At 35.8% G+C, this 12424-nt stretch overlaps 1 protein-coding gene and 1 pseudogene across 1 annotated transcript; both read right to left on the bottom strand.

Annotated features, from left to right (window-relative positions):
• Positions 1–20: 20 nt before the first annotated feature.
• LOC113568099 (cytochrome P450 2J2-like) lies at positions 21–5511 on the bottom strand. Its single transcript, XM_026996274.2, has 10 exons — positions 5302–5511; positions 4817–4979; positions 4452–4601; positions 4079–4239; positions 3706–3882; positions 2070–2211; positions 1485–1672; positions 879–1020; positions 427–618; positions 21–43 (listed from the first exon to the last, which is right to left on the bottom strand). The coding sequence occupies exons 1-10, from the start codon at positions 5509–5511 to the stop codon at positions 21–23; spliced, it is 1548 nt and encodes a 515-aa protein (XP_026852075.2).
• Positions 5512–5970: 459 nt separating this feature from the next.
• On the bottom strand, positions 5971–11253 carry LOC113568095 (annotated as a pseudogene).
• Between the last annotated feature and the right edge of the window lie 1171 nt (positions 11254–12424).

Raw genomic sequence — 12424 nt, 5'->3', positions numbered from 1 at the left:
ACGACTGTGGGAATGTTGCCTTATGACCTGCATGTGTCGTGACCTGCAAGGGTCGTAAAGAGGGATTAGGCTTCTCTTATCTTGTAAACTGTGTCTGTCCTGGTGAGTGCTCTGGTACTGCAGGAATGCTCATCACGATAAGGAGCAGGGATGCAGAGCACCCCTCTTTGGGGGTGAAGTTTAGGTATAAGGAGCAGAGCCAGGATACCCCTTTAGAGCCTTTGCTTCAGAGCATTAGCTCTCACACAGCTGTGTTTTGTATGTCCTATTTTCTTTATTAAATTACTCTTTTAATCACATCTGACTTGCTGTTTATTCAAATTTCCACCACAGTAACTAGGCCAGGATACTGAAACCATTCCAATTACTCTCAATGCTAAATAAAAACCCATGTCACACCTCACTGACTCGCTGATACTCCCTCACATTGAGAGGATGACTGCCCCCGAGGTCTGGCAGTCATCTTAAATGGCTTTGGACTAAGTGTTATACCAAACTCATATTCCAGACTAGTTTTGGTTCCAACCGGAGGGGAGAGAGTGAAAACTTGGAAGAAGGAGGTGAAGAAAAGAAACAACTCCATACGAGCAAGCGATTCACCTGGGCAAGCTCTTTTGCCTGTAAGGAGAAAATTACCACAGACAGTCAAATTTACAGCTGATTTATGGTTGTTCAGATAGAACAAAGAAACTGACCCACATTATAAAACAAGGATCAACCTCAAAATTCCATCTATAAAATAGTACTAATACTACACTTTTAATGTGTTATCATAGTAGCTTATTAGATGTTTTTCAGTGAATTTATGTTTTCTTCTTTCTCTATGACATTGTACATCTCATGTATAACACATTCCACATATTCTGTGAACTACTTGCCTGCAGAGAAGGGAAGAAAAGCGTTGGGCTTAACAAACTCTCCTTGAAGGTTGAGGAAGTTCTGAGGGTTAAATGAATGAGGAGATTTCCACTGGGTCTCATCAAACAGGACTGAGGTCAGGTTAGGGATGATCTGTGTACCCTGACAGAAGTAACAACTTTTCAAGTTAGCAGCTTTACTCATGTATTTTTCAGTACTGCTCCAAGAGTCTATATAGGGTTAGAAATTGCTTTGTGCACCTCTAGAATACCAGAACATCATGAAGAAAAAGTAAACTTTTTTTTCCCTGATTTCATGAATAATTTTCTATATTTACCATAATTTATTACACCCATGTTATCTAAAAAGATACTGGATTTAGTATTATATGTAGAAATGCAAAAATGCAGGTTGAAAGACTGCTATCCAGATAATTAAAAACTATTTTCTTTGAAAGACCTGTAAGAATACACAACACGTTTGCAGAACTTGGTTTTAAGTCTTCACATGTATGAATTACACTTCTTAAATCTTACATGTAAGTGTTTTATATGCCATGATTAATAGTATACATAATAGGTTGTATTTACAGTTTGTTTGTTAAGGTCTTCAGCTGTTTTTCTTACTTTTGGTATAAAATATCCCCCAAGTGTGGTGTTTTTACTGGTGAACCTTGGAAGATTTAGAGGCAAAATATTTGCCATCCTCTGGATCTCATGAATGACAGCATCGGTGTAGGGCATGTTGGGTCTATCAGCCATACAGGGTTGGCGTAATGATCCAATTACTCTGTCTATCTCTGCCTGGACCTTTTCTGAGTGGACAAATCAACATCCTTCATTATAAGAAATATTTTGAAACCATCGATTTTCTGAAGAACAATGTATGCAAATTCAAAGAACCCACTGGATGAACTATACTTCTTTAAAGTAAATTTTAAAAAAAGTTTCTCAAAAGCTCATAAATACTGTTATACTTGTATGATACTGCTAATTACATTGTAAATAACATGAATTCAAATTAGCTTGTGGAATACAGCAATGCATAAATATATTAATTAAATATTGGCTTAAAATGCAGTTTGTGTAATCTATTTATATATTTCCATTAATTTTGTGATTTGATTAACCAATGTATAGTGAAATTATGTAATGACTACAAGAGAAGCAAATTTTGCATCAATAGTTTCCTGAAGCTAAGAGGCTTCCTACCTTGTATTTCTGGGTACTTCATCATATATATGAAGGACCACAGTAGAGTGGTGGAAGTGGTTTCAGTCCCTGCCACAAACAGATCCAGTAGAACATCACACAATCCTTGCTCATGAAATCCTGCCTCTGGATCATTCTTCCTCTTTAAATCATGGAGAGACATAAATAAAAAGTTTCATCAAACCCTTCAACAATACTCCAATACACCATACTCAGGCTTGGTGCTCTAAAATGAATGCATGACAAAATAAATTCAATTGTTCTGTGGGGTTTTTGTTACTATATGGGCTTGACAACAGCAAGAAGGCCAGAAGATCTGAACACTGCTTTGAAAACCATTAGGCGCTGTGGCAATTTCTATTTTCTAGAAATTATACTTGTATCAGATCACTGAAAAAGTAAAGGTCCATCAGTTAGATTATACATGGAAACTGCTTTCCTTTACCTTCTGTGAAATCCAAGCAATAAGATGGAGAATTTCTCTTGATTCCAAGTTTAGGTTTGTTATAAACATACGTCTTTTATCATCATTATATAATAACTTCATCAGAATAACTAAGCTTTTTATGAAGGCCATTAGTGCTGTAATATTTGAGACAGATCTTTAGTCCATGTATTAATACTCTCTATATTGTCTCTATGCAATTGGATAAATGTTTTACTTTGTTTTTGGACTTAGTTGACTTTATAAGTAAGTTACAAAACACCTTTTACTTTGTAAAAAGTAAGCGTTTTTATTTTTAGGGCTTTTTTTGGACAAAATTGTAAGGTGAATGCAATTTATTAGAGAACACGGCTATTCCACAGTCGTAATCAAAGTACAAGCCAAGGTCGTATATCCAGAAAAGCAGTCAGCAAAGCAAAACAGACAGGGAACAGGCAATGAGGATAATCCAATGAAACAAGAAGAGATCCTTTAAACCTGAAACAATAAACCCTATAACCAACATCTTAGAAATGTACCAAATGATGATGAGACTTCTCAACAACTGAACACAAACATGGGGTTTAAATACAAAGACTAACAAGATAAAGGTCATTACAATAGCAGAAAATGGAACTAACGAGGGGCCGGAACCAAAAGAAACCAAAACAAGGAAACACAAGCAAACAAAACCAGGAAGTAAATAAACACGTAGAGTTGCCATGGAAACTGCGATGCCAGGGTGGAGCAAACATGACAGACTGATGTGTTGTAACTATTGCTACATCACAATATACCTCTTATGATTTATATAGCACTTGTACACTTGTTTCATCTTCATCCTCCTTTATAACTCATGGACCCCTGTCATTGAAGTACTAAGGTTTAATGTACTAAAGTTTAATGTAAAGTCTGTTCCTCAGAATTCATGTCTACTTATAGATATTACAGAAATGACAAGGAGCAATGAAGGTGTTTTTGTTTGTCTGCTTTACTTTTGTGGTTGACATTGTATTTATTAGTTATTGAAGTTAAATTAAAAATGTAAATTAAAACTCAGACTTTGCCACTTAGCCCACGACTTTGTCTCATGTTAGACATAAATGATCATTTATTAGCCCACGAGCAATCCTTAACAGTGAAAAAAGATTATGGCAGAAAGAAGTAGTATTGTGTGTGTTTCTTACAAATCTAAAAAGAAAGGACACATACCTTCTCAATTTCAGAAAGGTAGCAGTCTATAAAATCTCTGGGTGAGGAGGGATTCCATTCTGCCCGATGATTTTTGATCTCTTCATTTAGAAAATTGCACAGTTGTTTGAAATATGAGACCATGTCTTTGTGAGGTCCTGGGAATAGTTCCATGAGATTGGGGAAGGAGTTGTAAAGCTGAGGTGGAACATTTAACAGTCAGTTATGTACATATTTGCTTTGGTGTTTCTGGCACATTTATGCATTTATATGTTTTTCTGTGTTTTAGTGTGGACAGTGCAACAGCAAAATAGCCCACTTTGGATACACAAACTAAATCTAGATCTATTATTGATTACATATGTTTATGGATTTATTTGAATGCTGTGTTTACCTGTGTCCAAAGTGACCCTTGCAGTTTTAAGCCTTTTGACATCAGATTGAGCATGTTTAGAAACCTTTTGTCTGTATATTCAAACCTTTTTCCAAATACCAAAGAACAGATGATGTTTGAGACAGCATTGTTGATAAGGTAATGTGCATCGAAAGGTTTTCCTAAGAAAGTGATGGAAAAAATTATAATAAATAAGGCACACCTAGGTGTTTAGATGAAAAATACTTCTTACAATGATACATAAATGTGAAGTACCCAGGAAATATCCAAAGTAACAGACATAACACATAGTTTAGAATAGATTTAGAATAGATTAGAATGAGGAATTGATTATTGTAATATGTGCCGGTTTTGTGTAATGTCTTATTTCTACCTTCTGTGTTCATTATAGTCTGATAGAGGAAGTTGAACTCCTCCTTAATACTGCACTCCAAGTTTCTTTTTCCCACTCCAAAGTTCTTCAGTGTGCTGAGAATGAAACGTCTTTGCTGCTTCCAGCTATAGCCATTGTTAGCAGATATACCTGTTCCCAGGAGTTTTCCAAAACAGTAACTTTAGGAGAATATGATTTAAATAATTAGTTAAAACAATGAAACTATTGGGATGTTAAAAAATACGCCTGAGTCTTTTAAACATGATCATCCTGCTGATAGAAGATAAATCTGAGAGTACATAATAAGACTTTCAGAGATAATAAGAGATTCAAGATTTCTGTGCAGCCTATTGGTAAGTGTGTACCTTGGCACTTGTTGATTTTTTTGAAGACTTCATTGGGTGGCCGGCCAGAGAATGTGTCTGCTTGATCAACAAGAGCTTCTTTTACTTTGGTGTATGTGTTTATCACAACGCAATCTGTTCCCCCTAACCTCAAGCTGAAGATGTTTCCATAATTGTCTGACATCTGTAGAAGTAATGATGTCACAAACCAGTTAATAAGTAACCATGAAAGTGCACAGGAACAGTGAGATATTTTGACCAGGTCTTTGGGAGATTAAACGGGTTCTATCATTTGGAATTTACACATATCAGGAACGTTTTACAGTTTCTCTTTTAATAGTGTAAATATCAGATATCAGATTTGCTACTAGTCAAGCATACAGTAAATATAACTTTGATTAGCACATTTGCAAGTATTTCCTGTCTCAGCACACTTGATCCAACCCATGAAGCACTTGATAAATGCAGGGATTTCCAGGCCATGCAGAAAAGTTTATAAAACTCACCTTGGTCAGTTGAAGGTGAAGCTGTGTTGCATCCAGACTGAAAATATTGCCCAGGAAGGGATAACATGTGGGTCCTGGGGGGAAATTCTGTGGCTTTCTGTTCTTCATCTGTTCTGAGATCAGGAGAAAGACAACTAGAAACAGGAGTATGGTCTGTGTATCTGTCCATGATATGGAGGGAAATGACATAATAATATCCTTGAAGTCCATCTTTTAAATGTTGTTAATGAAGCCAGGAAAAATGTCTCACTCAGACTGAGTAACACCTTGTAGGCAAGCGCAGTTAATAATTTTCTAGACTGACCCCTAATCTTTGTGGTTATGTAACAATTGTAATAAACCAGTGTTTCAGACACACGTCATAGTATACAGTACACTCTTCTGTATAGGTACCCACTGACTGAACAGTATTTACAAATCAGCAAAAAGATGACATAGGCTTTTTTGTTCTGTACTCAGACCAGAATTTCATAGACTTAAACACAGGCAATGAATTATAGAATTTAACATCTACTCTCCACAAAAAAACCTAGTCCTGTGTACTGTATCTTTGGTAAAAATATGTTTTATGGTGGTAGAGGATATCATTTTTGCTTTACTTGACCAACTAAAAAGTTAACTACATACAGAGTTACATAAGCAGGCATGCTGCAGTAGAATGATGGAAGTTTACTGTGGATGTACTACATATAGCCATATAGATTGAATGGCCACAACAAGGTTGAGAAAGTTCTGCAGGTCAAATGAATGAGGAGATTTCCACTGTCTCTCATCAAACAGCACAGAGGTCAGGTTAGGGATGATCTGTGTACCCTGAGAGTAGTAACAACATAATGTTTTCTGATTTCTTAATAGTTTTCATTTAGTTATTATTAATAACCTTTTATATAACTTTTGTCTATATAATGTGAAACATACTAGATTAAATATTATATTGTAGAAATACAGAAATCAAGCAATTTGCGTGTAATGGGTGGCTTTCAACATCAGCTGTCAGGAGGCCAAAAGCTGGGAATGAATCAGTGCTCATTAACCTGATGCCCCACAGGTGGCATACATTTATATTTATGGCATTTAATCACCCTAATCACTGAGCTACCACTGCCCTAGGGGTGTCATCCCTATATAACTGCTTCACAAACTGCCAACAAGAATTTCCTGTCATCTTTCTTTCTTGTTTTATGAAGGGCAGGCTTCCCTCCTGTCTGTGTCTTTTTGTTTTCTCTGGGAACAGCTCCTCTCTCTATCAGTTGTTTATTAGGAGGGGAAATGAATTGAGGTGAGGCCCCAGACTAGTGCAGACCCTGGTTCAATCCCCAGACTGGACTAGTTTAACAGGCTTCACTCCCTTTAGTTTTTTGTTCAGAAGTGGCTGAGGATTCCTCGCCTGTAATCCCATCCCATCTGGTTGGGTGAGACCCCAGTTTCCATCTGCTCCTCTCGTCATGACACTGTCTCTCACCAAGTGGTGTAGTGAGAAGAGCACAGTGCTTTAGTTCCCCATGCATTCAGCTCTAACCCCATCTCTGCTGTGTAGTTTCCTTTTCAGATATCTGCAATTGGGTCCCTCTAGGAGGTCATAACCACCAGGTGCTTCATCCATGATTATTCTGACAGCCTGCTACCCTGTTACATAGGTAAAAAGATGCTTTCCAAACTATTAAAACTTTCCAATTGCTGTTGTATACCAATTACAATTGAATACCTTTAATTTTGAGCCTCTTAATTGATCTATCTTTATATCACACTTTAAAGCTTCCTAAATCTTACATAATAATGTTTTAGGCTACGTTCACATTATCAACTTGAAATGATTCAAATCCGATTTTTTGCCGTAATGTGTCTCAAACCTGTTTTTGTCATGGATATGTGGCCACAAATATTTTTGAATCAGATTTGAGTCACTTTTGTATGTGGTCCTAGATCAGATTCATGTATAAGAATGAGAATGGGGAGATCAGATCTCATGTGGCTCTTTGCCTCTATGTATGTCAAAACAATAGTCGCAGTCACAACATCACTGGGCAACAGTAACTGTTAAAACATCAGGGGTAACAGTAACTGTTAAAACAGCTAAAGCTTTTTTTCAGCTTCTTGACTCGATCATGTACATCTGACAAAATGTTAGCTATCATTCAGAGCGAAATGTGATATCTTATCAATACATAGCTGGTAATAGCCTGTTTAATACCATGAGTCACCTCACAAATATGATGGTGACATGTGCAAAAACATTTCAATGTGCGAATGCCTGCTGTTTCAGAAGACAGATGCATTCACAGTACAGACAGACACAGTTCATTTGAAATGTGAACCGTCAAGATAGGCATATCCATTCTGAGCAAAAAATCCAAATTGGATGGTGGGGCTTATAATTTGAACATAACCTATTTTAGCAAAGTTTTCTTATTTTGAATTAGTTCTTACTTTTGGTATGAAATATACCCCAAGTGTGGTGTCATTAAGGGTGATCCGTGGCATGTTCAGAGGCACAATATTTGCCATCCTCTGGATCTCATGAATGACAGCATTGGTGTAGGGCATGTTGGGTTTGTCACCCGTGCAGGGTTGGCGTGATGATCCAATCACTCTGTCTTTCTCTGCCTGCACATTTTCTGAGCAGAGAAACCAATAACATACATTGTAAGAAATCCTAGGAATCCACTTGACTTTCTTAATAGCAATAAATTATATACAAACTTGAACACTTTGGAATAATATTACTTATTATACTGAAAATGATCAATTAAAAAACAATCTGGTATGAATTAATACAAAATGTAGAGGATATGTAATTTAATAATTTTGTTTGCTGTCATTTTTGAATTTGTGCAACATAAATTATATATAAACTGCAAGAGTAACAAGCATTGCATCAATAGTTTTCTGAAGCTGAGAGGCTTCCTACCTTGTATTTCTGGGTACTTCATCATATATATGAAGGACAACAGTAGAGTGGTAGAAGTGGTTTCAGTCCCTGCCCCAAACAGATCCAGTAGAATATAGCACAAACCTTCCTCATGAAATCCTGCCTCTGGATCATCTATCCTCTATAAATCATGGAGAGACTTTAGTAAAAATGTACTTATTTCATGTGGTAGACAGGGCTGGGGATCTATTACAACCCATCATCATACCCAATCCTAGTACCCTGAAAATGACATAACAAAATTCATATATTTGGTCTTTGTGTTTTTGATGCTTATATGGATTTTACTAGAGGCAGGAAAAAGTCATTATGAGAATTGCTTTGATACAACTGCTGTCATATTTGCTATTGCTTCCTTTCTTAAATAATAAAAAAAAATTACCAGACCACTGAAAAAAAAATCTTCCACATATTTTGTCTATTGTCACATTCTGTTGCATTTTGTTTATGAATGTTTTTGTCATGATGTCAATACCTCATCAAAACACATTTATTGCTGTAGTATGATCAATATGTTTTAGTACTTGAGATAGTTCTGTCTCTAGACAGATCTTGAGATCACAATTTTATCAGTCTCATCTTGTATTTGGGTGAATTCTTCCTTTGTTTTGATTTGGTCTCAAACACTGGGGACAACTGAAACAATATCATATCTGATCCATAAGATTAGTGCAATTGAGTTGCTATATTGTTGTTGCTGTGATAACTTCAAATATCCCCCCCCCCCCCCGCCCATGCACATGTAATGCCCCCGTAACTATAGCCATGAAACTTTCACATGTATAGAAGAGTGGAACAGATGGCATTCTCTTTCCTATTCACTTCTGTTGCTGCTTTCATATAAGGTTTTGATGTGATAAATGAGTGCTAAACCTAAAGTTCACCAGAATTCAATTCCAAAATTATGAGGGTGAATAAAGGTATGTTCTTTTTGTTATTTTTGAATTTGAAACATTATTTATGCTTTAACTTGGTAATACAACAGTAACAATCATTTTGGACCATAGTTGCTTACTCCACTAGCCCCTTAATGTTTGTTAAGAAAAAACATTTAAATATTTAAATAATCATGTCAGGAAAAAGTGTCTTGTGTGTATTTGTGTGTTAGTTTTGCCAAATATGAACAGAAAAGACAGATACGTTCTCTATTTCAGTAAGGTAGCAGTCTATAAAATCTACGGGTGAGGAGGGATCCCATTCTGCATGATGATGTTTGATCTCTTCATTCAGAAAATTGCACAGTTGCTTGAAATAGGACACCATGTCTTTGTGAGGTCCTGGTAAAAGTTCCATGAGATTGGGGAAGGAGTTGTAAAGCTGAGGTGGAACATTAAATAGAAGATAGTTATGAGAGGCTTTTACTCTGCTTTGGTGTTTATAGTTATATTTCCATTCAAATATTTTTTGTTTTATTTGTCTTTTTAGGCTGGACAGTGCAACTGGAAAAAGACACACCTCAAAGATTTCACACCTTGCAACAAACATCAGATCTTTCACTTGTACATACTTTGATAGGGAAGTAATATTGAGTACTGAGATGGCTTTATATTGATTTAAAATGAAGAAAAATTGACCCTTATAGTGAATGTTATTTTTCAACACAGATGTAAATCAAGATATATTAATGATTATAAATATTTATTAGTTTATGTGAATGTTTTATTTACCTGTGCCCAAATGGACCCTTCTAGTTTTATAGCTCTTGTTAACAGAATGATCATGTTTAGAAACCTTTTGGCTGTATATTAAAACCTTCTGCCAAACACCAAAGAACAGATGATGTTTGAGACTGCATTGCTGATAAGATGGTACGGACTGAAAGATTCTCCTAAAAGGTGTCATAGAAAAATGTAACAAAACATTCTTGTTTTGATGATAAATACTTCCTAAAATGCAATAGAAATGCATATAAATTTTCAACAATCATTTCATTTGGCAAACTAATACTTAGGCCAATTTTGCCACTGTAATTATAATTTTTATCTTTTGTGTCCATGATAGCCTGGTGAACGCCTCCTTGATACTGGACTCCAGGTTCCTTTTTCCCACACCAAAGTTTCTCAGGGTGCTGAGAGTGAAATGTCTTTGCTGCTTCCAGCTGTAGCCATTATTAAAGATTATACCTGTTCCAAAAGTATAGAACACATCCAAAATTACAGAACAAGACTGTAGACACATTCAAGATTTCTGTGTGACCTGTTCGTAAATACGTACCTTTGACCGTTTAAATTGATGAATTGATGAATACCTGATGAGTTGGATCAGTTGTTTTCGGGCAGGAAAAAGGGGGAGAGGGATTTCCAGACCAAGTTTCAAGTTTCAAGTTTCAAGTTTTCAAGTTTGGTTTATTTGTCACATACATAGTCATACACAGTACAACACGCAGTGAAATGGTGGACCTTCTAGAACTTACCTTGGTCAGTTGAAGGTGAAGCTGTGGTGTGTCCAGACTAAAAATATTGCCCAGAAAGGGATAACATGTGGGTCCTGGGGGGAAATTCTTCGGCTTTCTGTTCTTCAGCTGTTCTGAGATCAGGATAAAGACAACAAGAAACAGGAGTAAAATCTGTGTATCTGTCAGTGGTATGGAGGGAAACAACACATCCTTCAAGACCATTTTTCATGTTGTTGTTAATCAGGTTCATTTTGTCAGGGCTCTGAAAATATATCCCACTCAGACTGAGCAACATTTTGTAGGCATGTTCAGTTAATAATTGTTTAGATTGACCCCTAGATTGACCCCTAATCATTGTGATTGTGTAACACTTATATGCAGAAGTATTGCAGTCAAAGTCCCATAGTTTACAGGCTACTCTTGGTTTACCTCTAAATGATCAGCATTTAAACATCAGAGGATAGATGACAAAACCTCTTCTGTCCTATTATACTTAGAGCAGTACTTCATATACACCTACAGGGGCACCTACACTATGGCACTAAGAGCCTTCTATTGATTTTGGCCACTTTGAGTAAACAGGAATTTATTTGCATAGATGAGCGTGCATTACCTTGCTACAATACATTTTGCAAAATTTTTATTCTAGCTTTCCTGTGCCATGTATTTAGGATAAATCCTACATTATATTTGAATACATATATGCATATAAAATCAGGATCTGTACAGCACATGTGGAACAAATAACAAACAACAATAACAGAGTGCATATTTAGAGAGTATGTGATTTTTATTTATTGTGACTACAGCTTATATACAGTCACATCCAGGAAATATAAGGCTTCTTTCCAAATGCACAATACAGCTGCAGCCTCAGTGCTTCTCTGTAATGCGTTTACATAATACAATTTGGGGTTTACATAATAAAAGCTGATGGCCCTCTAATGATCTGCAAGAAGGGGTCATGTCCGAAGAATTGAGAAATTTTAACAAGCACATTGGTTTTTGTTTACAACATCTTTATAGTTTTATAAAACAGTAAACATAATGTACAGAAATGATTGAATCAAATGAAATCACAACTATTGCATGGACCAAAACAGACTCATAAATTAAAATGTGTAAAGAGGATTAATATTTATATGAATATACATCTAAGATGCCAGTCTAACATTTTTAACAGGGCTAACAGGTTTAAAGGGGTTTTGTTGAACCCTGTTATTCTTTACATTACCCTTTCCCCTGTTCCAGTCCAGTTAGGTCACTCCCTTTTGGTTACTTGTTTAACAGACTTTTTCCAGCCCAATGAGTGACAATGCACTGAACCTAACTGCCAATAACTGGTAGTTTTTATTTCAATTTAATATAAAAGCCCAGCCCAAGATATAAATATTAAGAGGTGGCATAGATGTAAACAGTTAATTACTTTTCATGAAAGTACAGCTATAACATATCATATAAACTCTCTGGACAAACTCATTTATTTAGCCCTATGTGCTAATCTTGCTTTCTACTCTAAAACATCTTTATGTTGACATAATTTAAAGATAATCTGATAATATCCATATAATCCCTCTTTTTCAAAATACTGATGAAGTATATATTTTGTTTTTAAAGTATGAAGTAGAGCCATTAATTCATTATGGCAAAAAACATATTCTGTAATGTCTTCTATATGATCGTGTTTACCAGCAAAAGAAAAAAGCCTTTGTTAAAAAAAAACCCTTCATTTAAAAAACGAAGCAAGCGTGTATGTTAAACAAGTCCTTTAAATTGTAAGCCTTACTCACAGACTCCTC

Source organism: Electrophorus electricus, chromosome 3 (assembly GCF_013358815.1).
Source record: "Electrophorus electricus isolate fEleEle1 chromosome 3, fEleEle1.pri, whole genome shotgun sequence".
Lineage (NCBI taxonomy): Eukaryota > Metazoa > Chordata > Actinopteri > Gymnotiformes > Gymnotidae > Electrophorus > Electrophorus electricus.
The sequence above is the reverse complement of the archived record's forward strand: the minus strand, read 5'-3'. Positions and strand labels throughout refer to the sequence as shown.